This window comes from Quercus lobata, chromosome 2, assembly GCF_001633185.2.
Source record: "Quercus lobata isolate SW786 chromosome 2, ValleyOak3.0 Primary Assembly, whole genome shotgun sequence".
Taxonomy (NCBI): Eukaryota; Viridiplantae; Streptophyta; class Magnoliopsida; order Fagales; family Fagaceae; genus Quercus; species Quercus lobata.
In genome coordinates, this window is record NC_044905.1 from 80,333,644 (window position 1) to 80,361,447 (window position 27,804).

General features: G+C 35.5%; 1 protein-coding gene, 1 non-coding gene and 1 pseudogene across 3 annotated transcripts; 1 reads left to right on the forward strand and 2 right to left on the reverse strand.

Moving 5' to 3' along the window:
• Positions 1-5,205: 5,205 nt before the first annotated feature.
• Positions 5,206-9,689, reverse strand: LOC115971911 (annotated as a pseudogene).
• A 2,255-nt stretch (positions 9,690-11,944) lies between these two features.
• Positions 11,945-17,216, reverse strand: LOC115976811 (protein arginine methyltransferase NDUFAF7 homolog, mitochondrial). 2 transcript variants are annotated; one of them, XM_031098299.1, is made up of 10 exons: positions 16,872-17,216; positions 16,713-16,774; positions 16,039-16,182; positions 15,557-15,667; positions 15,152-15,356; positions 14,343-14,401; positions 13,166-13,218; positions 12,848-13,070; positions 12,552-12,660; positions 11,945-12,424 (listed from the first exon to the last, which is right to left on the reverse strand). In XM_031098299.1, exons 1-10 carry the CDS (start codon positions 17,095-17,097, stop codon positions 12,162-12,164), a joined length of 1,455 nt encoding a protein of 484 aa, XP_030954159.1. In that variant the 5' UTR covers positions 17,098-17,216; the 3' UTR covers positions 11,945-12,161. The 2 variants fall into 2 exon arrangements, with proteins under 2 accessions (XP_030954159.1, XP_030954160.1); XM_031098300.1 differs by having other exon boundaries at positions 16,713-16,797; positions 16,872-17,118.
• A 14-nt stretch (positions 17,217-17,230) lies between these two features.
• TRNAA-AGC lies at positions 17,231-17,303 on the forward strand. Its single transcript has one exon. It is a non-coding gene; the product is annotated as a tRNA-Ala (tRNA).
• Positions 17,304-27,804: the final 10,501 nt, after the last annotated feature.

The following is a 27,804-nucleotide window of genomic DNA, read 5'->3' on the forward strand; positions in this document are numbered from 1 at the left end:
CGGATTCCGAGGAGCCTGTAGGCTGTTAATGGCTTTGATTTGATCGGGACTTACTTATATTCCCCTGTGGGTGACCATATACCCTAGGAATTTCCCAGACCCTACCCCGAATGAACATTTGGAGGCATTCAGCCGCAACCGGTGCTCCCTTAATACGGTGAAGATTGTTCCGAGGTCCTTCACGTGCTCGGACGCCTTTCTACTCTTGACGACCATATCATCTATATAAACCTCAATGATCTTGCCTAGTTGTGGTTCAAACATCCGAGTCATCATTCTTTGGTAGGTTGAGCCTACGTTCTTTAGGCCAAACTGTATCACCTTGTAATGATAGTTTCCGATGGGCGTCATGAAAGCCGTTTTCTCTTGGTCCTCTAGCGCAAGGGGTATCTGATGATAGCCTTGGAAGGCGTCCAGGAAGCTCATCCGAGGGTGCCCCACGGTTGCATCCACCAATCGATCAATTCGAGGTAGGGGGAATGGGTCCTTTGGGCATGCCTTGTTCAGGTCCGTGAAGTCTACGCAGACCCTCCATTTCCCTGTCTTCTTCTTTACCACCACCGTGTTTGCCAGCCACTCTGGGTAAAAGACCTCTTTGATAGCCCCCGCTCTTTTTAGCTTTGCCACTTCGTCTTTTACGGCACTAGCATGTTCCTTTGAAGGGCGTCGGGGTGGCTGCTTCTTCGGAGTGGAAGGGGGGTTGACGTTCAGGTGGTGACAAATAAGGCTGGGATCGACGCCCGGGGCGTCGTAGGCTTCCCATGCGAACACGTCGACATTTTCTCTAAGAAATCCGACCAGTTCCTCCTTTTCCTGAGAGGGCAACTCCGAGCCGACCAGAAAGAACTTCTCCGGGTCGTCGTTGACAGCGATTTTATCTAAACTTTCACACCCTATCTCCTCGGCCAGTCCGTCGTCCTGCTCTGCCGAGGCGGCTGATTGCTATAAACTTTCAGGGGCCGAGGACTCGGCATGGGGCCGATGTAAGACGGCGGCCACCATACACTGCCTGGACACGGCCTGATCTCCTCGGATCTCTTCCACTTGTCCTTTGGATGGGTATTTCACCTTCTGATGGAGTGTGGAGGTTACTGCTTCCAGGGCGTGGATCCATGGCCTGGCGACTATCGCGGTGTAGGGTGAGTAAACGTCGACGACGATAAAATTCACTTCCACCACCTCCGTCCCAGTCTGTATGGGTAGTCGGATTTGCCCTTTTGGCGTAACCATTCTCCCCTCGAAGCTAAGAAGGGGGGAGTCATAAACTGCCAAATCTTCTGGCTTCAGGTTCAGCCCCTTGTATAGATCAGGGTACATTATCTCTACTGCACTTCCCGAATCCACCAACACCCTTTTCACGTCAAAGCCCCCAATCCTCAGAGTGACCACCAAGGCATCATCGTGGGGTTGAATAGTTCCTCTCTTATCCTCATCCGAGAACCCCAGTATCAAAGAGCTTCCCTTTTTTGGCCTTTTGTGTTCCCTCTGCCTGCTCCAGGAGGGGAGCCGATCAACAGCTAACACCCTGGGGATGGGTGGTCCCGTTCTTCCTGGTGCAGCGAAGATGACATGTATTGTCCCAGTGGGTGGTCTTAAGGTTACGTCCTTTCGCGGCTCTTGTGCTGCTTGGCCGGTGTAGCCACTCGACGGGTGCAGCAGGTGACGTAACTTTCCCTCTCGGACCAACTGATCCAGATGATTCCACAGATTCCTGCAGTCCTCAGTAGTGTGCCCATGGTCTTGATGATAGTGGCAGTACAGGTTTTGGTTGCGTTTGGAAGGTTCTCCAGCCATCTTTCCCGGCCACCTGAAATAGGGTTCATCTCTTACTTTCTCCAGTACCTGTTGTACGGGCTCTCTGAATATGGCATTCACTGTTTGCGGGTTACTCTGCCCAGCCTGTCGCGCAAAATCTCTCCTCGGCTGACCATGATTGTGCCGTTCCGACCTGAAATCATTTGCTTTGGGGTGGATAACCTTCTCCTTCCCCCTCCCTTGCAGCTGATCTTCCTCCACTCTTTTGTACTTGTCTATCCTATCCCTCAACTGATCAACGTTGGCAACTGGTTTACCAGTGAGGGACTTCCTTAAGCCATGGTCGGTGGGGAGGCCGCTTTTGAATGTGCTGATAGCGACAGCATCGTGGTTATCATCCAGGTCATTATATACTTCCCAGTATCTATCGGAGTATGCTTTCAGAGTCTCTCCCTCGTGCATGGACAAGGACAATAGCGAACCGAGGGGCCTGGGGACTCTGGTGTTGGTGATAAAGCGAGAGCAGAAATCTCGAGTGAGCTGCTTGTAAGAGCTTATGGAATTTGTCTTCAGGCCGTTGAACCACCTCATCGCCATTGATCCCAAGCTGGACGGGAAGATTTTGCACATAAGGGCCTCATTTTGCGAGTAGATCGCCATCTTTTGGTTAAATTGACTCACATGCTCTACCGGGTCTGATCGACCGCTATAAATGGCGAATGCTGGTTGGTTGAACCGTCGAGGTAGCTCAGCCCCTTCAATTCTATACGTGAAGGGGGACCTTGAAACCTGATCCAACGCCTTTTTCATGGCGTCGTTTCCCGAACCCTTACTAGATGCGCTCTCATACTTCCGCACAGGGCGTGGTTCCTTTTCGTAGGTAAAGGTTTCACTTGGGGGGGTCCTTGACCTCCGTTGGTAACTCACATCCTCCGCATTAGAGGACTTGTCTGAGTCTGAAGGAGATCGCCTTCGCTGTGCTCGTCGTAGCTTCCTTTTCAGATCATCTATCTCTCGCTGCATGGCCTGGTGACTATTTCGCTTCTGGGACACGTGACTACCTATCTGAGTGTGACTCTGGCTTGTCCGGAAAATATGCACACTTCCCTCGCGATTTCCCCTGTGGCCTGGATTGACGGGGTTATTTTGCCTCTGGGACTCGGCGGGTTGTGTCTGTTGGGAGTCAGCCTCGTGAGGATTCTCCTGGTGTGGACCTAGTTCTGCCATGCTTGACCGTTGTGCTAACTGATGCTCTAGTTCTTCCCACAGACGGCGCCAATTGTAGTTGCACGATTTTCCTGGCCCAAATTCGTTTGATCAGGCCCTGGCCCAAAGCGCAACCCACAATAAATATTTGTAGAGGATGGGTCAAAGAACTTGGTCTCAGTGAGTCTGTTCGGTCTGATACATGGAAAGCATTGTTACAAAAAAATAAAAAACACCAGAATGGATCTCTCACGTATAAGTTTGTTTCTTTAGTTTCTCATACAGAAATTTTCGTCCCCTTCTCTAAGGGACTCCACTACATTATATAGTTCCCTTCTCTTATCTCAACCCTACACTTGTTGACTATCTAAGCACCTACTTGAGTGGCTGTCCCATCAGACGCCTTCATCTCTCCCCATGTGAGTTGCAGAGGCCAAGGCGGTACTGTTCAGGGGTCATTTCCTCATTAATGCGGCCAAGTGGGTGGTTGGGGCGCAATTAATGTGGTGGTAGCTCTCCCTGGGATATTTTAGATTTTATTCATTTTATATGTTGGGAGGATGAACTGAAGTGGCTGGGGAGAGTTCCTCGTCTGGGCTTCGTGATGTCCGAGGATTTACTCCTCGGACATGTTTCCCTGGCGTTTATGGGTTTGAGTAATGCTTCATACGTGGTTTCTCTTCGGATAGGAAGCTCCTCGGACGGGCCTGAGTTTGGAATAGCCCATTATTTCTGGGCCGGGCCCCACAATTATATTAAACGAAAACTTTCTATTCACATATTAAACCAAAGATTTCTTCTATTCAAATGCAAAGAGTCAACCAAATATACAAAGCTGAAGACCTATTAGTAAAATCAAAGTGTATGTTTGGTTACCGTTTATAAGCTAGATTTTTGTTGTTTGCTTTTTAGCTTTTTTATACTTATTTTTTCTTACCTTTTTAAATTATAACTTGTTCCCAAATTGACACATCTAAAACTCAATTTGATAAAGAAATCCAAAACTAGTCATGAATCACCAACACCACAATCCAAAAATCAAACCCCAACATTGAGACTCACCTATAACCAATAAAATTGGCCAAATAAGCCCAAAAAACAAATCACAAAAAAAAAAAAAAAAAAAGTGCCCACACAATTAATTACACGCTGCTCACCAGCCATAGTCACATAGCAAAACCATATGTGCCTCACCGAGATCATCCAAACCCTAAGTCCCTAACTCGAGTACAATGAGAAGGTCTTTCCTTCGATCAGCAACCAGGTGATGATGTCCATGATGGTTAATATTGTCATGGCCCGTGGAGAATAAGCAATGGTTTAGTAGATGGCAAAGAAGTTGATGTTCGTAGTGGCAAAGGTTGGACCGTTTTGGCCTTTCGAGTAGGAGAGAAACAAGAGATGGAAAGCGATGAAATATGAGAGATCAAAAATTCTTTTTTGGTACTAGAGAGAGGAATGATATACTTTATTATTATTATTGAAATGCCAATGTTTAATTTCTTCATTTGATTTTTGTTGCTTTTTTATTAAATCTATGGGTTTATTTAGTTTAAGAAACTCAAAATTCTATAAATTTTGGCAACCATGTTGCCGAAATCTCTCTCATATTTTTACTATTTTCTCTCATATTTAGGCGCCACAATTGCAATTTTTTTTCTCTCTCCTAATCTTGTCAATGGTATTGCTACAATATTTCTCTCTCCTCCCTCCAGTCACATCATTTCTCTTTCCAATTTTTTTTTTTTCTCTTCTAATTGGGGCAATGGTATTGCTACAATATTTCTCTTTTGTTCCTCTAGTCACGTCATTTCTTTCTCATCTCTCCTACTTTTTCTCACAATTTCAACAACACTACAATTAAAATTCACGTTTATCCTCACACACCTAAATAACTTTAAACAATACACATATCACAAATAAACTCATATTTAAGCAAAATAAGCCAAAAGACTTACTCTTCTCCTCTAATATTTGTGTCAAAAGACTCAAAATCTTTCCCTCGTACAAATTCAAATATTGCAAATGGGATTGTCTGTTAACATATTTAATCTTCAATACTCTACATGGAGCACCTCCTCATTAATTTGTTAAACACAGATAAAAGAGCAAACTTAATTGATATTCATATAATAAAACACAAAATCAAAAGGTATTTGTAGAGAAAATCCAGCAAATCCTTATTCTAGTTATATTAGAACTAGTTTTCTTGTCCTGCCAGCTGAGTAGTTCTCTTGTCCTGCCAACTAAGTAGTTCTCTCTTACAAGTGCAGCTTTACAAAGGCTTGGGTTTTATAATATTTGGATCCAAACACATTTAACATTGGGCCCAAAGTAGATCCAACACTTACCATATACAAATCGGCCTTCCTATATTTTCATACATATATCCGGATATCCCTCATTCAAAAAGATGCTTCTCATTCTGCTTTGTTAATTTCCAAGGCCAACTGATCAGTTGGGAGCTTAATTTCACCATCACCTTTATATCTGTACCACTTAGCACAAACCAAGAAGAACCCAAAGTTGAAGACCCCTAAAGCAGCAATCATGTAATAAAAGTAATCTAGTTTCCCTCTGTTAAGATCCTGTGACAACCAATCTCCAGTCGGAGCTCTTGCTGTGATCCTGTTAACTATGGAAATTAGAAAAGCACTTAGATAGCTTGAGAAAGCCTGGCCACAAAAGAATATTGATCCAGCAATGCTCCTCATGTTCTCTGGGAATTCCTTATAGAAAAACTCAACTTGGCCAATGGCACAAAAAGCCTCACTTAGTCCAGTAAGTACTAGTTGAGGGATTAACCATAAGCCAGACATGGATGATATAGCACCACTTTCTGGAGCAACTCCTAGTGTTGGTCTTGTAAGAGCTAAGTTTCTTCTCTTCTGTTCAACCAAACGAGAAACAAGCATTGTCAAAACTGAAAGAACAATTCCAATGCCCATTCGTTGAAGAAGAGTGATACCACCTTCTTTGCCAGTGAGCTTTTGAAGAGAAGGAACAAGAACTTTGTCATAGATTGGAATCCACAAGGAAACAGTTAGCATGGTAAAGACTAAAGACTGCATAAGATGCTGCAGGAACCTTAAAGTTGCTATTGCCAAGGCGTCTATCTGATTGAAGGGCTTGGAAAACTGCATAACTATTTTGAGACATAATAACGGAAAAAATTATTAATGATGCCCAAACGGGAATTACTCTTGCCAAGCATTTCACTTCTTCTACTTGTTGCAAGCTGCAAAGTTTCCATGGGTTAACAGCTGATCCATTGGGATTGATTTGGTCTTCTGCTGTAATGATTTCAGCCTTGTCAAGGAACCTGAGGCCACATGATCATCTAGTTTAGACTCAAATTAATATCACATACATTTTTTCATCTTAATTAGTATTAGTAAGAAGTGTGCAATGTATTGCAAACAACTAATTAAGTAAGAAAAAGCAAGTAAACTTTGTATTGGGGAAAAAAAAAAGGATCTTTCACTATGAATTGCGGATATTTTGAGTAATAAGATGAAGTAATTAAAAAGAAACATATTATCTAAAAAATAAATAAATGGACAAAAATATTTTTCATCTTTGAAATAGTACATGTTCTATTTTGTTTTAAAATTAAAAAGTTCAATTTTCATCTCTAAAAATTTAAAATATCATACATTTCATTCTTTAGTTCACCTTTGTTAAAAATCTTTTGTTAGTGTATCTAATTGAATAGAAAAAAATAAAACCTAAACTATATCTTGGAACAAAAAACAAATATAGTTTATGCTTTATTTTATCCCTAAAATATTATTCAAGTTTCATTTTTGTCCTCATAACTTAGCATAAGTGGACGGAAGAACAAAATATAAAAGTTTTAAATTTCAAGGGACAAAAAATGTAACTTCTTTAAATTTAAAGGACAAAAATATAATTTTAACTATGTTTAGAAACAAAAACAATATTTTAACCAAATAAATAATGTAACTAAATGTGAATTACAATGTAGGTTATCATAATCAACTACAAACCAATTTTCATGAAATAGAAGTTATTAGTTCAAATCTCATTTTCCCTCGGTCAAATTAAACTCACACTTATAAAGGAGAAAAATATGATACAAATTTTCTTACCTAAATTGATCGGTGTAAGGTAGTTTGGAGTTCATGGAAGTGCTTGGCATATAGTTGAAAGGGTTAAATTCGAGGTTGTGAGGCAGATTTAACCGCCTCTTCTTAGTGGCAGCCACCACCCCTTGTGCCACACTAAGTAAGGGGCTTCCATTAGGTTTCACTTTAACATAAAGTCTCGAGCCCAAGAAAAAAAGTACACATGAAATGAACATGAGGCACGTTGGAATTGCAAACCCAATGGCCCAGCTGATGTTTGACTGTACATAGACGATGAAGATTACTGATATCATGACTGCAAATGTGAAGGTAAAATAGTACCAATTGAAGAAACTTCGCATGCTCCTCTTGCCAGACTCGGTTTCTGGATTGAATTGGTCAGCACCAAAGGCTAGGTTACATGGCCTAATGCCACCAGCTCCGATGATTAGGAGGCTGAATCCGGCTCCCAAGAAGGCCAATTGCCCAGGCGTCGGACTGACACGTGCTACTGTCTTTTGTTGCACAATGTGGAGGGTGCAATTTGGAGATTGCAGCTGTTAACGTTAGTGCTATCAGCACCTTGGAAGAAAAAGAAAATAAACGTTATTGATTGTAACATATGGTTCTGATGATCGTGGTGAAAGAACATAAGACATGAATGTACATAAAATTTTAAGGGCTTCAATCTGAAATTGAAATGATGCATGGAACTCCAATCTTAAAATGGTAGACACGAATGGTCCAAATTTAAAGGGATTTAGCAATTTCCAGGTTCTATTAATCAATTGCATTCAAAAGTGACTCAAAAGAAAATAAGCCTTATATGATGACAACTAGATTTTACCTTATTAATGATAAGTTGATAACAATTACTATATGAAAACATTTTTTTTTTTTGGTGGGGGATATGACAACTGTACTCGGGCAAACAATATAGGACAATATGATTCTATTAATGGAAACAATAATGAGATAAAATTTAGTCTCATTTGGATAAATTAAAGTGGTGAGATAAAGAAAATTTTACAATCTTTCTCTAAAAATATAGGAAAATTTGAACTTTCATGAAAATGTAAAAGAAAGGGAGCCAGGGAACGAGGAAAGAAAATCAATATAGCATCTCATTTTCAGTCCTTGTGTTGAAGAATAATTGGAAGATAAATTATATTAAAGCAAACAAACAAAAATTTAAGCGGAACTAATTAATAACTTTGAATAAGTAGTAGTAAGTACAAACTACTAAGTTTATCAGTAATGCACCACCGCGGTGCGATCGTCACTCCACAAGAATAAATGCTTGTGGAGTGTGGGGGGGGGAGAAAGGGTTGGGGTTCAAGTCTCCAATTCTATCTTGTAAAAAAATAAAAAAATAATAAAACTTTATTAGTACCGCTTAAGACAATTATAGTTTTGTCTTGTTAGCTAGCATTATTGAAGTCTTGCTTGCAAAGTTGATCCATAAAGCAAATTAAAAGAGATCCACGAACCTTTGAAATTGGGAAGAATTAAATCTGACCAATGGTCTTAACTTGGACTAGAAATATTCTTCACAGATAGTATTTTTTTTTTCTTTTCCTTGTTTTTCTTCTTCAATCTTAACTCCCAAGATAGAACCAGATATTAATCCAAATGCTTTTCCACCCAAAACTACTAGGGACAACTTTTATAATAATAATAGTAATTTTATTTTTTTAATATTAGGCAAGAATGGTGATGGGGTTACCAAAAGAGAGGAGATGGAAGCAAAGGCCAAGGTCTTATAACGTCCAAAGTAAGAATCAGAAAGGAATGCCCCAAGCAAGGGTGTCATGTTTGAGGTTCCATTGAAGATGTTAACGATTGTTGTGGCTGTCACACTCTTCATGTTGAACACCGTGGTCAAGTAAACCAGGAGGTTTGATAGACTTCCAATTGTTCCAAGCTTCTCAAATGTTTCATTTCCTGCAATTTTTTTTTTTTGTTATTCATGAATAAAATTATAGAAAAGAAAGAGGCGGGTGCAATGAAATACCAATAGCTCTATCACGTTTTCTTTCTTACCAATGATAAAGACCATGACAGTAATTCCTCTATAGTTGATTACAGGCTCATCATCAAGTGAAACAGCATTCTCCTCCTCTTTCTCCGTTTTGTTTCTTCAAAAATTAAAAAGAAAAAAAGAAATGTGGCTTTCTTTAAGTTCTAAACTGTGGTTTTGGTTTTAAGGACATAATTTATAAAGAGTAAATAGACAATAGACAATAGCTGATCACTTACAGAGAATTTATTAGGAATGAAGAAAATACCTGAGTCAGTTAATCTCACCTAATAGGAACACACTCATGATTTACTTTCTATTTCTCTCTCTTTCTTTGTCTCACTCTTATGAAGATTTAGCCTCTCTCAAACTCTATATTTATAGTCACATGCACATACACATGCACATGCACATTTTTACCAACGAGTCTCACCATTTCAAATTAATATATTCCATGATTTAGATTAAATATTATAAGTTTAAATGATAGAGCTAGTGGTATTAATTTGATCACATCCATCTCTTTCTTTTCTTTAATTTTATTCATGAATTTAAAAAAAAAATGCAGGAAATGAAACATTTGAGATGCTTGGAACAATTGGAACTCTATCAAACCTCATGGTTTACTTTACCACCGTGTTCAACATGAAGAGTATGACAGCCGCAATAATCGTTAACATCTTCAATGGAACCTCAAACATGACACCCTTGCTCGGGGCCTTCCTTTCTTATTCTTACTTTGGACATTATAAGACCCTGGCCTTTGCTTCCATGTCCTCTCTTTTGGTAACCCCATCACCATTCTTGCCTAATATTATATATATATATATATATATATATATATTATCATTATAAAAAAGTTGTCCCTAGTAGTAATGGGTGGGAAAGCATTTGGATTAATTTTGGTTCTATCTTGGGAGTAAAGATTGAAGAAAAACAAGGACAAGGAAAAAAATACTATTGAAATTATATTTAATGTCATGTCTAAAATTTTAAATGACGTAGCACCATATACAATAATAAATATAAGAATATAAGTTTTAAATAACATGACAACTTACCAATATATATCCATGTAATGTTACCGTTACTAGCTAAGTTATATTGCTTTTTGAGTTGTAGGCAACTGGCGACCCATGCATATGGTGAATGATGGTGAACCTGGACCCTCTTAGCCCAGTGCCGGTGTGTGGTGCAAAACATCTTGCACATTATATGACGTTTAAGCCAATTAAGGTAAAATTACCCACATTAAGAAAAGGCAAAAGGTAGAAGTGAACAAGAAGGGAATTCATACTATCCTTAACTACAAGTTAACCTGACTGCTCAAATAATTTAAGGTCCCAAAAAGAAAGTAATAATTCCGAAATAATTCAATGACAGCTCTTGTGGAATCACTAACAAGATAATGACTAATGAACATCATTTATTATGATATGATATGAAAGAAGTGAAAGCATATGGGAATGAGAGTGTTTAAGGCAGATATTATCATGCATATACGTTTTTCATGAAGAAAAAACCAATGCATGCTCTTTACAAACCAGTCTCGGAGGGAATTATTAATAAGATCCTATCAGAGGAGTGAGGAATGCTAAAAGGCCTCCTCTACTTAACTTAATGGACATTTCCATTCATGCAAGTGTAGTAATCTTTATGGACATTTCTATTCATGCAAGAGTAATCTCATAGATTGGGCTTCCCAATGAGGAATGCTAAGCAAGGCCAACGTAGCTACTGTTCAATGCTATTTTATCATATATATGGAGCTGGATTTGGGAGATCCTCAATGTTACAGTCACTAACAGTGCAGAATAAAGAGTTCTAACACGACCAAGGTTTATGTTTTGTTTTTTGTTTAGCTAGATAGAAAGCATTCCAATTTTCTAAGTGCAAAAGTCGCATCATTAATGACTTTTTGTAAATGAAAGGTCTTTTTTGGAAGAATATCAGATACAAGAAAAAGCACCCACTATAAAATATGAGCGGTGCTTAACTAGACCTGAAAATATCAACGTGGAGCCATGTGTAACGTTCAAGATGGACTAAAAAACAAAGGGAGGATAGAAATTCATCTCACCAAGGCTTGCCTGTTTAAGGATTTCTTTTGCATCTCCACCAAAAGTTTTGATTGTTAATTCATAGCTAAGATCTCAGTGGCCACTGGATTAACTTTATAAAAATTAAATGACTGACGTTAATTGTGGTTCATAGCGGAAAATTCAACTTTTTGTTGCATCACAAGCAAAAACGTCTTCTTCGGTGAAAAACAGAGAAGTCTGTCATTAATTCCAGCAGATTTGCATCTTTTCTCTTTCAAAAAAATCATCTATTGTGATAGGATCAATTTAGGACTTAAAAGGAACCACCATCCACCAACCAATGTAAATGATCTTGTACACTTTACAAGGTGCTTGAAGATGAAGATGTAATTAGCAACTCCACTATCAGCAAGTATGTGTGTACTCACAGCCACAGCCGTGTGTTTGAGAATTCTTTAAGCTCCATCAAAGAATTCAGGCATGTATGTTTTCATGACGCTGAACAGAACTATACATTTCAATGGAGTGTGTGTTTGGGTGCGGCTGATGCGTTTGCGTTTGTTTTTTCTTTTTCTTTTTTTTTTTCACGTGTTTTGGGACAAATTTTACTGTTACGGTTACTATTCATAAACAGTAGCCACAAAGTTTGGCTTATCAAACAATTTTCAGCCAATCAGTGCACACCGTGCATTGTTCACGGATCTACAAATTTCACTTTTCAGCAACTTTTTCATTAAAAATGGGTTCCACGGTACTATACACATTTAAAAATTATTTTGCTATAGTGTTTTTCAGTTTTCAGTTTTCAGCTGTATCCAAACGGACCTGGAATGTAGATATGAGCCATAAAATTTACCTTTTAACGTGCAGACAACCACTTATGACATTATTCACTAAAAATTGGATAGAGTGGATGAATATAAGGGAACCTCAAACTACAAAATCAGATGCCACCCAACAACCAATAGCCAAAACTGAACAAGTTGGTTTGGTGATGGCTTAAAGTTCTAATGTACATATAACATAACAAATGCCATGCTATAACAGACCTTACTGAAATGGAACTGGAACACCTTGCCTCTTGTTTACAATAGCCATTGCCAAATACCGGGTACCCATTCCTATAGGCGCCTCTTCATCAGGTCCCTCCCAGAAGGGGGCTTCACCTTCACCCACCAGACGCCAGTATCCAGTTCTGAGGGACTCAGCTTGATCATCTGTGCAATTCTGAAGTAAAGAATCCACTCGGAAGTTTATTCCAAGAGAACCGAGAAACTGAGACTGAGTCATTGGGCCATGGACAGAAACATCTCCTGTAAAATGTTAAAATATTGAAATTTAGCTCTGATTCTCTGTTCCTCCTTTACTTTTTCAAGGGAGAGAGAGGGAGAGATTGAGAGAGGAAAATGTAACTACAACAAATGCAATGGGGACATGCACCTGAAGCTTCCTCAGCAGAGTGCTGGATGGAAGCAAAATCAACATATGCACTGAGATCAGCAGATCCAGGATTATCCAGAATGTCGACAAACTTATGTTTTCGAATTGCCTGCAGATAATGTTATATTGGGAAAACTAATAAGAGGGGAGAAAAAACAAGAAAAGAGTATATCTTAGCAAAAACATCCAAACATTTTATGGTAAACTAAATAACTGCTGATGGACCAAACATGAAGAATTCATCCTGTGATATAATGGAAACAGTACAATAAAAATAAAACAGCAAGGTAACAGACCTGCAGACTATCTGAGACTACTCCATTCAATCCATAATCAATTATAAGAGCCCCACCTCCATCAGAGCTTATTCTATCGGCAATGGTTTGGGTCAACTCCATTGCCTTGGGGCAAACCTCAATGTGATCAAGCTTTGCTATCTCTTCAGTCGCAGCCCACTTGCAGCGCTTCATCAGGAACAGAGTTGCAGGTGTAGGCTGAGGAGATAGAACAAAACGAAACCTGACCGATATTATGTAAAGAGTATCAAATAATTAATTTGTTTAGCATTTGCATCTGCACAGAGGCTAATGTCAGACAAAGTTCTAGATCTTTACGATGAATCTTCTGCCACATCAACCATCTTCTCACACCAGCCCCGAGAAGCCTTCTGTAGTTGAAGATAAATCCAGGATGAGAAAGTAGTTGAAGTATGCCCATGCAAACAACAAGATATAACAGAGAGTTACTAGTATTAAACCTAATGGGCATAATGATAAAAAATTCTGTAAACCTTCAAAACCATAATTTTTTTTTTGCAGCTACTTTAGAGGCTATCACAGTACTTCACATAGAGTCAACAGGTGGCATCTCATTTGATTTCAAAAGAAGTGCCTAAGCATAGATTTCTTTCTTGGCTGGCTAGATAGTTACTTTTTTTTTTCCTTTATTAGTAAGTTACACATGCATCCAGTGCGTCATGAGACTCATGAGCCCACGACTTCACCCTACACCTTGTTCTCATAATGGAATGAGATGCCATTTGAGCTAGAGCTATGGTTAGCTGGTTGCTTTCTTATGGTTCCAGTTTGTATTTTGCTAGCAGCTTCACTTTACTTGCTGTAGATTAACAGCTAGTTTGTACCCTACACAAAGGAACTCATTCATCCAAAACATATACCATAGAGATGGGAATCTTAGCCTAGGAAACATATATAAATGGTCAAAGTCAAATACACATGAATGTATATCCCTTGATTTCTTCCTTATTTGGAAACAAGTTTGGAGGTTGCATAACATTCCTCACATTTTCACTTCATCTAAAGTGGGGGACTACTGGGGGCATAAACCACATTATTGTCTTAGTTTTGCAGGGTGAAGTTTATGTGCTAGTAAGCTATCATCATGAATTTTGAACCATCTATTATGATTAACTATTTCTTTTAAGTTATTACACAGATGACATAATGGCTCATTGTTGATGAACCAACCATTAGGAACAATCTTGTATGAAATATAATAACAGCCACTAAATAAACAAGATTAAAGCAGAAATATAGTACAACGTGTGACTAAACTAGACTACAACATGTCAAGGAACAGCTAAGGTTTCATAGAATTATGATACAACACATGAATATCCAATATTAACCTAGGAATTTGATCAAACCTCTATCTCTTCCATTTTCATACAAATAACAGTTTGCATAAGTTTCCTTTCATTGATGGTAATTATATATAATATAATAAGAGACACAACTATCATCCAGAACAACTCAAATTAATAAGACAAACCTGAAATTGATGAACTGGTAAAGCATCATAAAACTCATGGGCAATGATGATTGTAGGCACTGGAATTCGAGGAAGTAGAGGAAAAGTTGGTCAGGAAGATAGGAAAACAAACCGTCACATTGACTCTTAAAAATACAGGAAAACAGGACACAGTTTGGTAATATCCCTCAGAGTCAAAATCAGAATTGATAATGAAGATATGCATTAGGCCACACAATTATAAAGCCTGGTCAACAGAGAAAGTTCTCCAATATGATAATACATTCAGCATTTCATAAATATTAGACATGGTAACTCAAAATCACTATCAAATTGAATTGCTTGTAGAATATAACAATAGCATCATTGCTGTCAAATCAGGCATTCTGCTTGCCAATCACAGCTGATTTGCAGAATTGTAAATAAAACATCTGCCTCCAAAGAACTGACATCAGACATCTAATAGTCTCTTTGCCTAGTATGACTGCAATTGCAGCACAAAACCTTTAAAAAGGAAAACATGAGGTAATGTAAGAAACAAGTGATTCATAGGATGATACCCTGAACATCTGGTTCATGTCCTCAAATATCATCCTATGAGATTACAGAACAAAAGTTTTGTCTAGGGATAGAAAATTAATATCTACTATCTAGAGAGATAAAAAGAGAGAGCAGCTTAGAGATCTTTTTACTCAATTTTCAGAACACATACAAACATTAATCACACACACACACACACACACACACACACACACACACACACATATAAGAATCTATCTATTGACTTGAACGCTATTGTGCGTGTCTGCTTGTTTTAGATATTTTCATACATCCTGAAGGAACCTGCTCCAGTGCAGCATGCCATGTCACAGGAGTCCCAGTCAATGTGCTGACACTCCTTTTGTTAACCTTGTCATCGGTATTATCTTCATCCTTGCATTTCAAGTTGCTGTGCTGAAGCTTCTGCAGTGTTGGGCTACATTCCACCATATGTATTTGTAATGATTCAGTGAAGTTCTTGAATTTGGAGGCACCCTACAATAAAAGCTACAGTTCTTCAACCTAAAACTTGAACCCATGCCATATGCTCATTAATTAAACAACAACATGAAGAACAAAAATCCAAGAAAGATGAAGGAATGTGAAGACAAACTAATGTTTTCACTTGAACATTAATGATTAATCAAAAAACAAAAATCCAAGAAAGAAGCATGACAAGGAATATGGTCACTTACACGAAGAAGATCAACCATCAGAGTTCCTCGTCCTGGACCCAGCTCAACAAGGTTAACTTTACTTGGTTGTCCCATTTGCTCCCACAGGCACATGGCCCAAACACCAACCATCTGAAGTTACATAAGCAGGACATGAGAAATCATTCTTCTTGATTGCAAATCTTCAAAAATGAAAGCAACTCAGATAATAATGTTCCTTTTCCTAGAAATTAAAGCCTTCTTCTTCCGTACTTTGTTGGATTGGAGTGCTGCTTTTCTGTCTCCCCCTAGTTTTTCTCTCTTGAACTTCTTTGATTATTGTATTTTGAATTGATTGTACTTCTCTCTTAGTACACTGGCGGTGTACTAGGTTTGCTTTTTTCTAATAAAATTTTTCGTAACTTATCCAAAAAAAATTGTTCTTTTTCCTAATCTGTCCTAGAAAATCCTCAGAAAATTGAGAGGAGATATGAGTGACTGGAAGTTCAATAGTAAAAACTTACCTCCCCAAACATTTGGCTTACTTCAGGGGAGGTTATAAAATCACCCTCTGCTCCAAACACATCCCGATTAATGTAGAAACCAGCCTTAGGATTTGTCAAAACTTCCTCCATGTACTCAGCAATCGAAATTGGCCCACCACGGAACTGGGAACACAAAAGTAACAAGGACTAAGATCACAACTACAAGCCATTCCCTTATACAAACAGAGCAATTAAGGCACATTTGAATGCTAAGTGGAAACAGAAATTACCAGAGTAGCACCAACATACCAAACTCTATAATTTGAATTTATCACGGAACCAGAAATAAAAGCAAGTGAAATTCCATTTCAAAGTGTCCCAATTTTTTGATATTCAGTTTCTTCTTATAACTGAATTGAGCAATGATATACAAAACATAATCGAACACTAATATTTTGTTCCTTTAGTACCAATAAAAAAAAAAAAAAGTAACCACTCTATACCTCCATTAGTTCCGAAGTGCCAAACCCATTACAATTAGTATTGAATTTCAATCAGGAAAAAAAAAAAAAGAGGGTATTTTCCACAATGAGCTTGTCAATTTCATATTGATGATAATGGCCATGTCCACACATTCACACCAAAAAAACTGCACTGTTTACACACAGAAAAATGCAACACATTAAAGAGTGAAAAATGAACGAATTGAGAACCTTGATAATGCCTTTGAGGTGCTTGACGAGCTCGGAGTCCGAAGAAGGCTCATGAGAATGCTCTGTCATATTCAAAATTCACCCACTACAAATACGTATATGTATATATGTGTAAGAAAGCTAGAGAGAGAGAGAGTTGTTATTGAGATTGATTGTTACCAGTTGGGTTGTAGAGGCCGGAGCGGTCGACGGAGACGGTGGCTGAAGGAGGAGAAGTGGAGTGGTTTGCATTGTCCTCTAGGTGTTCGATGAAAGAACTGTTCGGGCTTTGGGACGATGAAGAAGAGGAAAAGAAACGAGGTGAATGTGATGGTGCGGAGTAGCGGTTAGCATTGGAGAGTCGACGACAAGAAGTGGGAGCTTGGAGCAGTAGACGTCTCAACATTTTTTGTGATTTGTGATCTCTGTGTGTCTCCTGTATGAGCTTCAGAGGGAGTGGTATAAACTGTGACTTCAAATGAATTGAAAATTGTAATAAAATTGATTACAAGGGTTCAATGAAACTATGTGATGGGGATGGGGATGTAGCTCAGATGGTAGAGCGCTCGCTTAGCATGCGAGAGGTACCGGGATCGATACCCCGCATCTCCACTTTTTGTTCTTCCTAAATTGCAATTGTTTTTAATATAACGTTTTTTTTTTTTTTCAATTTCTATTAATCTGTTTTTTTTTTTTTTTTTTCTTACAATACATGACAAGGAAAAATCCTAGCCACTTTATTTTAAATCACTTTTTATTCTTCCTAAATTGCAATTGTTTTTAATATAACGTTTTTTTTTTTTTTTCCATTTCTATTAATATGTTTTTCTTTTTAATTTCTTTTTTTTCTTACAATACATGACAAGGAAAAATCCTAGCCACTTTATTTTAAATTAACATCAATAAGCAAACATGAGAAATTAAATGAAGATGATATAGAAGATAATTCATGAACTTGCATAACGTTTGAACTCAATAGGCTTTGATGAAACCACTTATTTTTTAATTTATTTTTCTTTTTTTCTTACAATACATGAAAAGGAAAAATCTTAGCCACTTTATTTTAAATTAACATCCTTAAGCAAACATGAGAAATTAAATGAAGATGATATAGAAGATAATTCATGATCTCATGTAACGTTTGAGCTCAATAGGCTTTGATGTAACCACTCATAAGCCTATGTGCTTAAATGCTTGCCAAAGATGTTCAAAAATATTCATAAAATATATAAAATGAGATAAAAAAATTATAAAAAAAAAAAAAAAACCACAAAAACTCGAATATGACCAAAATATCCTCATTAATATATAAAATGACTAAAATACCCCCTTAAAAACTTTTAAACTAATCAAAATATCCTTAAAACCTTAAAATAATTGAAATACCTATAAAACATTAAAACCTTAAAATTAAGAAAATGGCTACATTTTTTAACTTTCAAAATTAATTTAAAAAGAAACACTAAAAATGAACAAAATGGCGCTAAAATCCAAAGAATGACGTAAATATTATTGAAACCTTCCAAATGACTAAAATACTTACAGACTTTGAAAATTACCATAGAAGCATCAAAACCACTAAATTTGGTCATGCTAGAGTGATATTTTGGGTTTTTTTTTTTTTTTTTTTTTTCAATGATTGCAAGAATATTTGGTCATGTTTGACGTTTCCAAGACAGTTTTGTGATTTTTGGCATCTCATGAGTATTTAAGTCCCAAAAAAATAAATAAATAAATAAACCAAATGCATTAGAACATTTGCACTAAAATTAAAAAGAAAAAAAAAAAAAAAAAGGCTTTAATATATAGCCACCATAGTTGAAAAGATCCTAGACTCTTTAGTGATTTCTAGTGGATGTGAAGTGACAAGAAAAACAACAAGATTGGTATGAAAGTCTGTTTATCACGAGATATTTTATTTAGCTTTTAACTTATTTTGTTTACATAAAATTTTTTAAAACCTCACTTTTTTAAGTATAAGTATACTTCTTGAACTCACTTTCAACAAAATAATAATAATAATAATAATAATAATAAATGAAAGACCAAATAAACCAAATCCCATGGTAACATACCACCACGTTCCATAATCAATGTCCACAACAGCTCACTCTAGCAATACTAACCTGACAGTAGCCCTTTTCTCTTTTTGGTGGCTTCGCTCACCTATCAGTAATTTTAATTTAGCCTCTAGGTCGCCCCCTCCAAAATAGGTCGCCCCCTCCAAAATCGGATCACAAAATCGCAACTTATTTGGTCCCATACTCAATTAGCTACGTCCGATTACTCGACGTAGTGGTTGGCTCTGATACTAAATGTTAGGAACCCATGAGTAGAATTCACCCTTGAAAACCAGCTTACAAAGGAAGGGTGTCCAAAAACTTATAAACACATTGTTAAGTTTACACTTAATCCATGTAGGACATTAGGATCATAATATTGCCTAAGGATACAAGAAAGCTCAAGATATGAACCTAACTATAATACTGATTTTCTACTATATGGCCTACACTTCACCTGATGGATTCGATCTTGGTACATCATTTTTTATTCCATATCCACAACTACTGTATGGAGTATGTAAAACTCATTTCTATTAAATCCTTGACTATCATATTCCCTTTCATTGCCCAATATCTAAACTCACAAACATATTCTCTTTCATGATATCTTTGGTAAATGTTTAAGTTCATAACTAATATGCACTTAAAGACAATATTTTAAGAAAACCTTAAAACAGCTATTAGAAAAATTAAGGATTGCATATTAGATTAATTTATATATTATAAATTTTACCCCAACATAAAACTTGAAAAATGTTATACAAGTTGAAGTTCAAATCAAAATTATATACAAACCACCTGATGTTTCCAGCTATCTCAAATGTATCAATTGTCTTCAATTGATTATCAAAAAAATTGTCTTCAATTTTATCGTAAAACTTGGCAAATCAATGGGTCTTAAGTCAATTCTATTAAAGTTTTACTGTTTTGACTCAATAATTTAGTAGTTTCCATCAACATGTTTAAGCAATGCAAATTTCCTTGATACAAAAGATACCAAATAATTAAATTGATAAATCATACCTCTGAAGCATTTACCACATACCCCTCTCGAGACTCACACTGACCAGATCAGAAAATAATTTGAGGGAGAGGATTGAAAATAATAGTTAGGTTGAAGTTGCATCTAGTGTAACTCTAAATAATTTTACACCACCTAATGTAACTCTAAGCAATATTTTTGAATTCATATTTTGAAATCTCATCGTTGGATTATATGTTCTTTATATTCTTAACATGCATGCCAATTGGGTTATTCACTTTTCGATTTTTTTTTTTTTTTTTTTTTTTTTTTTTTTTTATACAGGATAGAAATTCTACTCTAGCCTAATCTAAGTGTATATGTGTATGAAGCTCCTTCTTAGAAACTTGAACCCCGACTCTTGCCCCCTACACCCCACAAACACTTATACTTTTCGATTCATAAACTCATCTTTTATGTATTATTTTAAACTACAAACACATGAATTTAAACAATTAATTGATGAGATGACTATTGATCTTTGATCACCTTAAATTATTGCAAATATAGAGAATAAGCAAAAATAATGTAATCCAACGGTAGATTTGTCAAATTTTTTTTAAAAATTGAGTGGTGTAATATTACTTAAAGTTAAACTATTATGTAATTTGAACCCAATACACACACACATATATAGGGTTGAGTTCAAGTTACACTTGATGTAACTCTAAGCAATGTTACATTACCCAATAACTTGTTATAGAATTCATATTTTGAAAATCCCACCGTTGAATTACATGTTCTATATGTTCTAAACATTCATGTCGATTGAATGTTATTTACCATTTAATCCATAAATTCATTTTTTATGCATTATTTTAAACTACAAAAACTTGAATTTAAATAATTGATTTATGACATGGCTATTAATCTTTGATCACCTTGAAATTTTGTAAGCATGAAGAATAGATGAAGATAATTTAATCTAACAATGGATTTGTCAAATTTGCATCCAATTAAAAAATATTAAGTGGTGTAACATTACTTAAAGCTACACTAGGTGTAACTTGAACTCAACCCATATATATAAATAAAAGTTTATTGAAGGAAATTTTGATTTGCAGTCAGTATTCTTACTCAAAAGCAATATGTTGTCAATACAATATTAACGCATTCCATCGCCTTTGATTTTCCAATCTCACTCACACTTTTTTTTCCTTGATAATCAAAAATCATTTAATAACCAATCTGGAAAAACCAGCGAACAAAGGACAAAGTCCAGAATCCAGATACAATAACCACCAAGGCCTCACAAGGGAAAGGTAGCATCGATCAACAAACAACAAAATCCCAAAGCTCCAACTATTGGTGCTACAATAACAAACTACTTAACACAGTCTTTCATCCCCATATATTTAAAATAAAGAGGAGTGCAATGAGATTCCATAAATCTCTCAAAAACCAACAAAAAGGGAGAGAGGGGGGGGGGGGGGGGGGGGACAAAACAGTGGTAGAGAAATTAGGGTTTCTTTTGATTCCTACCTTAAAAAAAAAAAAAAAAAAAAAAAAAAAAAAAAAAAAAAAAAATCAAAACGATTTTAGGAAGAGTAACTTTTTTTTTTTTTTTGTTTGCATTTAATAAACTAACCTATTCTACCCGTAAACAGGTTCATATTATACTTAAATTAACGATCAAAATAAAAACAACGCCATGTTAATGTTAATGGTTGAGATTTGCACTAAAAACTTAGGGGTACCATAGGTTTTGACACAAAGGTGCAAGGAGTGAGTGCCATCATTACTCTTTTCTTTTTCTTTTTCTTTTTTCTTTTTTCTTAAAAAAAAATATTTAGAGTAAACTATGTATTTGGTTCCTATTCTTTACATCATATTTCAATTTAGTCCATAATCTTTCAATTGTGTCAATTTGGTCCATATCTTTTCAGCGTCGTGTCAATTTAATTTTTGACGTTATGTTGGGTGAAAATTGTTGGCATGGCAAGTGGCCAAAATAAAAAAATTTGTTTTCGCTGATGTGATAATAAACTAATTCTTTATTTTAACCATTTGTCACTTCAGTAATTTCCGTTCAAGAAATAACAGTAGAGACTAAATTGATACGGTATTGAAAAGTTAGGGATCAAATTAAAACAATTGAAAAGTTAAGGACTAAATTGAAATATGGTGTAAAGGATAGAGATCAAATACGTAGTTTACCAAAATATTTATTAAACAAAATAAATTTATTACTGAAGGTTTTGACTTGCTGTTTAGCTTTCCACACATGGCTTTGACTTGTGGTTGAACTTTTAAAGTTCCTAAAATCAATATGGAAAATGCTAAAACTGATAGGCCAAGAATGTATTGACCCCTTGTGACAGATTAACCAATTAATTAGCTAAGTTAATTAATTAATCAGATTAATATACAATATGCGTGGTAGCACAAACAAATCACCAATTAAACTAAATGCAGCGGAAATTCAATTGACACGGTGATTTATTTTCGAATGGGGAAAACCAACACGGCAAACAGCCCACTGGGTGATTTTAAGGTCACTATTCTCGAGAATTCACTATTATCACAACAAGCGGTTACAAGTAAAGGAATCCCAATATCTTATACCAACCTACAGTTGAACCCTTACCCCAATACCCAATTAGACTTGTTCTGTAGCGACAATTTCTCCTTTTCAATGCACGGCTCTCAGTACATGACTAACCAATAGATGTGCGGATCCTAGTAAGCAACTTAATCACCAACTTGAGAAAGATGTTGGCTGCAAAGTTTTTCAATTCATCACACGATAAAGATCAAGAAGCTCCTTGATCACAAAAACCTACGGTATACAAACACAACAACTTTTTCAAGAGAAAGATGAATTAGGGTAAATTCTGTCTCCGGTCACAATTTGCATAAACAAAACTTTGTTTCACACTTGCGCAACCCTAGATGGCCCAAACACATACCCATGGATTGGATGCAAAACAGAATTGAAAAATCTGTTTTTCATAAACCTCGATAGATAGGCTAACTGTCGAGCCACGGGCTTTAGCAGCTTTTAAACCTCGATAGATGCTAGCTGTCGAGCTTTAAAATCCAGCACTTTCTCACTTGATTCTTGGACAGACTTGCATGGTTTTAACACTTGAACTTGAAACCTTGTTCTTTGAAGTATTAAACACATCCTAGATCTACCCAATTACAAGTAAAGTGCATTTTGTCAAAGGATTAGCCAATTACATAAAATGGTAACATATGTTCCTAACAAAAACTACAAACTATTTTACAAATTGCGGATGTGATGAATGGTTATTGGCAAGTAAAAATTTGATGTTAATGGTGAACCCAAATAAGAACCGATTAAAGTTTGTCATATCAACAATTTATAAAATATTTTGTGTATATAGCATTACTTTGATAAATATTAAAAAGGATAGAAGGGGGGAGATTAAGTTCCTAGAAGGGAATTTTAAACGCTCCACATCGAAAAACATGATACTTATTAGAGTCTTGGGCTAGAGATGGAAATGGGGAGAGGCAGGGCCAAAACCATGGTTTTTAGACCCGGATCGGACCGGGCGGTCTGATCGGGTTAATCAAGAACCGAATTGAAATTCGGTTTTTTAAGCATAGAGAATTGAGCACAGTCAGAGATGCAACTGGAGTCTAACCACTCAGCTAAGCTTGTAAGTTGATGCTCAACAATAACAAAAAAAAAATACTTGAAGTAAACTTAACGCAATTTTTTTTTTAATTTATGAAAACAACTTAACACAATTCTATTCTACTTAATTAAATTATCCATCTCTCACAAGGAATAAAAAAAAAAAAGTTATAATTAAAATCCTTCAAAGATATTCAACTTTACTTCAAAAATTAATCATAAATTTTAATGTTTTCATGGTTATTATTTCATTTTATTAACTTTCTTATTTAATTATTAAATATATGCTTGAAAATCATTAAATTTCCCTCACATATATAGATATATTAGTCAATTTTGCTAGTTTTATAAATTTAATATCTATATTTAGGCTTTAATTAATTATGACATTATCACGGTTTGACCCTGGTTCAACCTCGGTTGGACCTCAAAAATCTTGAACCTCTCCCTTTTACGGTTCAATAAACGTCCGGGTTTCAAAACTTTTTCCAAAACATGTTATAGAAACAACATATATAATTTGGAACCTAGAAATGTTCAGAATTAAAATGTTCCATTGAAGGCTATGTGAGGTGCATAAGATTCATTTTAATTCATGGCATATTATCAAAGCACAAAACACATCCAGAACAAATCATGGATAATATTGAGAACAACCTATCAAGAAACTCTGATACCAATGTTAAAAAAAATCAAACGTAAGTCAAGTTTACAGGTATACCGAATTATGCTAAGTGTTGCAAATCCATAAGGTTGTTCTACAATATCTCAAGGTTCCTTACACGTCCAAAGCTCCAATTGTGATTTTCTCAATCACAAATAAACACTCAACAATGGGTGTTTGTTACAAGAACAAAACACACCATGTCCACCACCTAAAAGCCCGCTCTTCACTGATAGAAAATGACCACACTCGTAACATTTCAACATTTTAGCCATACGTTCTTGCCTTAAAAGAGAAGGCCATGAATGCATGCAAAACTAATAAGACATCAGTTTAAGTCATGCCTAGGGGTGGCAAAATCCGACATGAGCCGTGAACACGACACAATACGAAGTTAATAGGTTACGAGTTGAAACTTTACAAGTTTGTGTCATATTTGAGTTGACACAACTAATTCATTAAATAAATATGTTGTGTTTGTGTCTAACTCACGGAATTTATTTGACCCGTTAAACTAAATGTCATTTTACCAATATACCCTTCAAAATAATAGATATATGCATTCATTTCTTTCCTAGTTGCATTTTCCTAAGCTCCATGGCTGCCTCTGACTCTCAAACCTCAATCTCATCTCACCTTATCTTATTTTCTTAGCCACTGTCACCCTTTGTTATTGTGGGGCCAAGTAATCGTTGCCCTTGTCTTTCACTTCTCTCTATCACTTGAAACCCAGTTGTCATCATCCTTTACTTTCATCTTTGAACTCTTTGCCACCAACGCTTAATTGTCATCGTCCTTTACTTTTACCTTTATCTATTTTCCATAAATTGATTGTTGGGATCGAACATTAGCTATTGTGGTTTTTTTTTTTTTTTTGATGTATTGTGATTAATTATTTGCAATATTGAAATATGATTTAGTTTTGAATGATTATTTGTGATACAATTACTCTGTTAGTTTTAAATTTGATATATATATATATATATTTTTTTTTAAGTTTTTTTTCATAATTCAAATCAATTGAATTAATACAAAAATTTATTATTTTTTCGCTTTAATAATATTTGATAAACAGGCTAACACAACTGATTTGTTTAATAAACAAGATAGTGTTAGAATTGAAGAATCTTGATCTGTTTAATAAAATATCGGTTTAGTATTGATCCATATAGTCGAATACTCATTAATTGACATGAGACGAATCCAACACATGAACACGAATTGCTACTCCTAGTCGTGCCCCTTACTTGACTTAAATACTAACATAACGAAAAAAACCACCTCAAACTCCCTTTTAGGTTAGTAAGAAAAAAAAAGGGGGGAAGTTCTCCTCACTTTTATATATCACAATAACTCAATAGGAAGCCCCTTTGTCTCTTATTGTGCATATTATAAAATGATGCAGCTAGTCGATGTTCACATTGCAATTTCACTTTTATCGTGGCTATTATTACATATTTACATGTAATTGTGGAAGAAAAGAAAAGAATGATCTCATAAAAAGAAAAAAAAAGAAAAAAAGAAAAAAAAAAAAAGAACGATCTCATAAAATAAAAATAAAGACATAAAATTATTGTTTTGTAATACATTACAATGTAATCATCTATATATTAACAAAGACAAAGACACAAAACACCTTTGTTTTTTACTATATTAGACCATTTGCAATTTTGCATCAGCTTGTTCAAAAATTCATGTCTATTTTAGCATAAAAACCTTTTTTTTTTAATACTCATTTTTCAAAACAACCGACATCAGATTATTAATTATTACACTAAATTTCATTAGAATATCATTTTTCTTTTTCTTTTTCTTTTTTAATCTCAAATCACATCTCTCTCTTTCTCAGCCAAAAATCACTACCCTCGATCTAAAGAGTTACTAAAATATTCATTTGCATAACTATATTAATTGTAAATTTACACAGTTATTATAGCATAAATTTATTTTTACACAATAATATATAGATTGATATAGGTGCATTTTGGGATTGATTAGGAAAATTTGGAATCTTATACTATTTTACAACTAATACAAATGTTTTTACAATAAAATCAATGTAAATTTACTATAGAGGAGGGTTAGGATTTTTGGAGTGGCTCAAATGTAAAATTATAAAATTATACTTACTTTTTTATTTATTATGGCAAATTACAACTTACCCACCTGTGGTTTGCCCGAAATTCAACTTACCTACCTGTGGTTTGATTTTTGACACTTTACACACCAGTAATTCTTTCCATTAATGCTCTGTAACCCACCTCCCCACTTGCTGTTAGACTAACATCTTATATGCCAAAATCAGAACACAAAACAGATCAAACAGTCTCTCTCCTCAAAAACACTCTCACTTTTTCACCCACTCAAAACTAAGGAAGAAAGAGACCATTGAAGAAGTTGAGCTCAAAAGCTCTCAATTTTATGGGTCTGCTGGAATCATCTGGGTATTTCAGAGGAGGACTCGTCCGTTGTGGGTCAAGTTGAACACATCTCTCAGCGCAAAGATCTAGATTATGATCATCTTTGTATAGATTTGAAAAAAATTATTTTTTGAGCATTGGTTGGTATCCAAAGGGACTAGCTAGCATAGTCATCCAAGGTAGGGATGGACCAAGGTAGGGGCCCAGGCCCCCCCTGGGTCCAATTTTTATTTTTTATTTTTTTATATATATAGTTATCATATATTTTATTTTTGTAGTTCGGCCTCCCTTCAAAACTTTAGCCCCCCCCCCCCCCAATTCCCTAATCAGCGTAGCTAATCTAACTCAAATAGCAACTATCCAACCCAAAACTTAACAAAAATAATAAAATATTTACAATGGTGATTGTATTTTAGCAACAAAAAAAAAAAAAAAAAAAAAAAAAAAAACTATTTTACCACCAACAAACCAAAAAATCATGTGTTATGGGATAAAATAAAGCTAAATTTTTTGTAACTACAATAAACTGGTATAAATACTAGTTGACAGTAGCAAGTTATGAAAAATAAAATACAATATTTTATTAAGATTATATTTCTTCCTTTAATTAAAAAACTCAAATTCTCTCTCTTCGTTTATTATTTTAATGAGTTCTTTATATTATTTTAAATGAAGTGATAAAAAAATAGAACACTTGATATTGGATGTATTGTAAAGTGAATTGGTAAAATAGATAAAGTAGCTTTTTGAGGTGCTAAAAGCTAAAATTTTTAGCACCACCACTATGAATGCTCTAACTTAAAAAAAAAAAAAAAAAAAAAATTGTCTATTTTTGGTAGATGATTGCATCTTAATGTATTTAGAAATAATGATTTTGTGTATTTATAATTTTGTTAATACTATATAGATGCCTATTTGGAGTTTTTTTTCTTTTCTTTATATTCTGGCCCCCGCTAACTTAAAATCCTGGGTCCGTCCCTTATCCAAGGGGCTTTGTAAAATTAACGTTTGGGCATAATTTGCAGGGAGCAATGAAAAAGGGGATTCCAAAAAAGTTGTATGAATGCTTTGAGAAATCCCAAATTGATTTACTGATTGAAGCATGTTGATGCTAAGCTGCTAATGTTAAGGTGTTTTGAAATTAAAGGTGCATTATTTGTTTGTTTGTTTGAATCTTAAGTCAAAACTAAGGTGCTTCAATCTTTTTAATTTCTTTAGGATAACATATATTGGCTTATGTTTCTGGGATCATCATCTTCAGCATATCTATGCATTATGGTGAACCTGTCTAACCATCATCTGACATTTTAAATTATTTAGGTATCAAGCTCGGCTTCA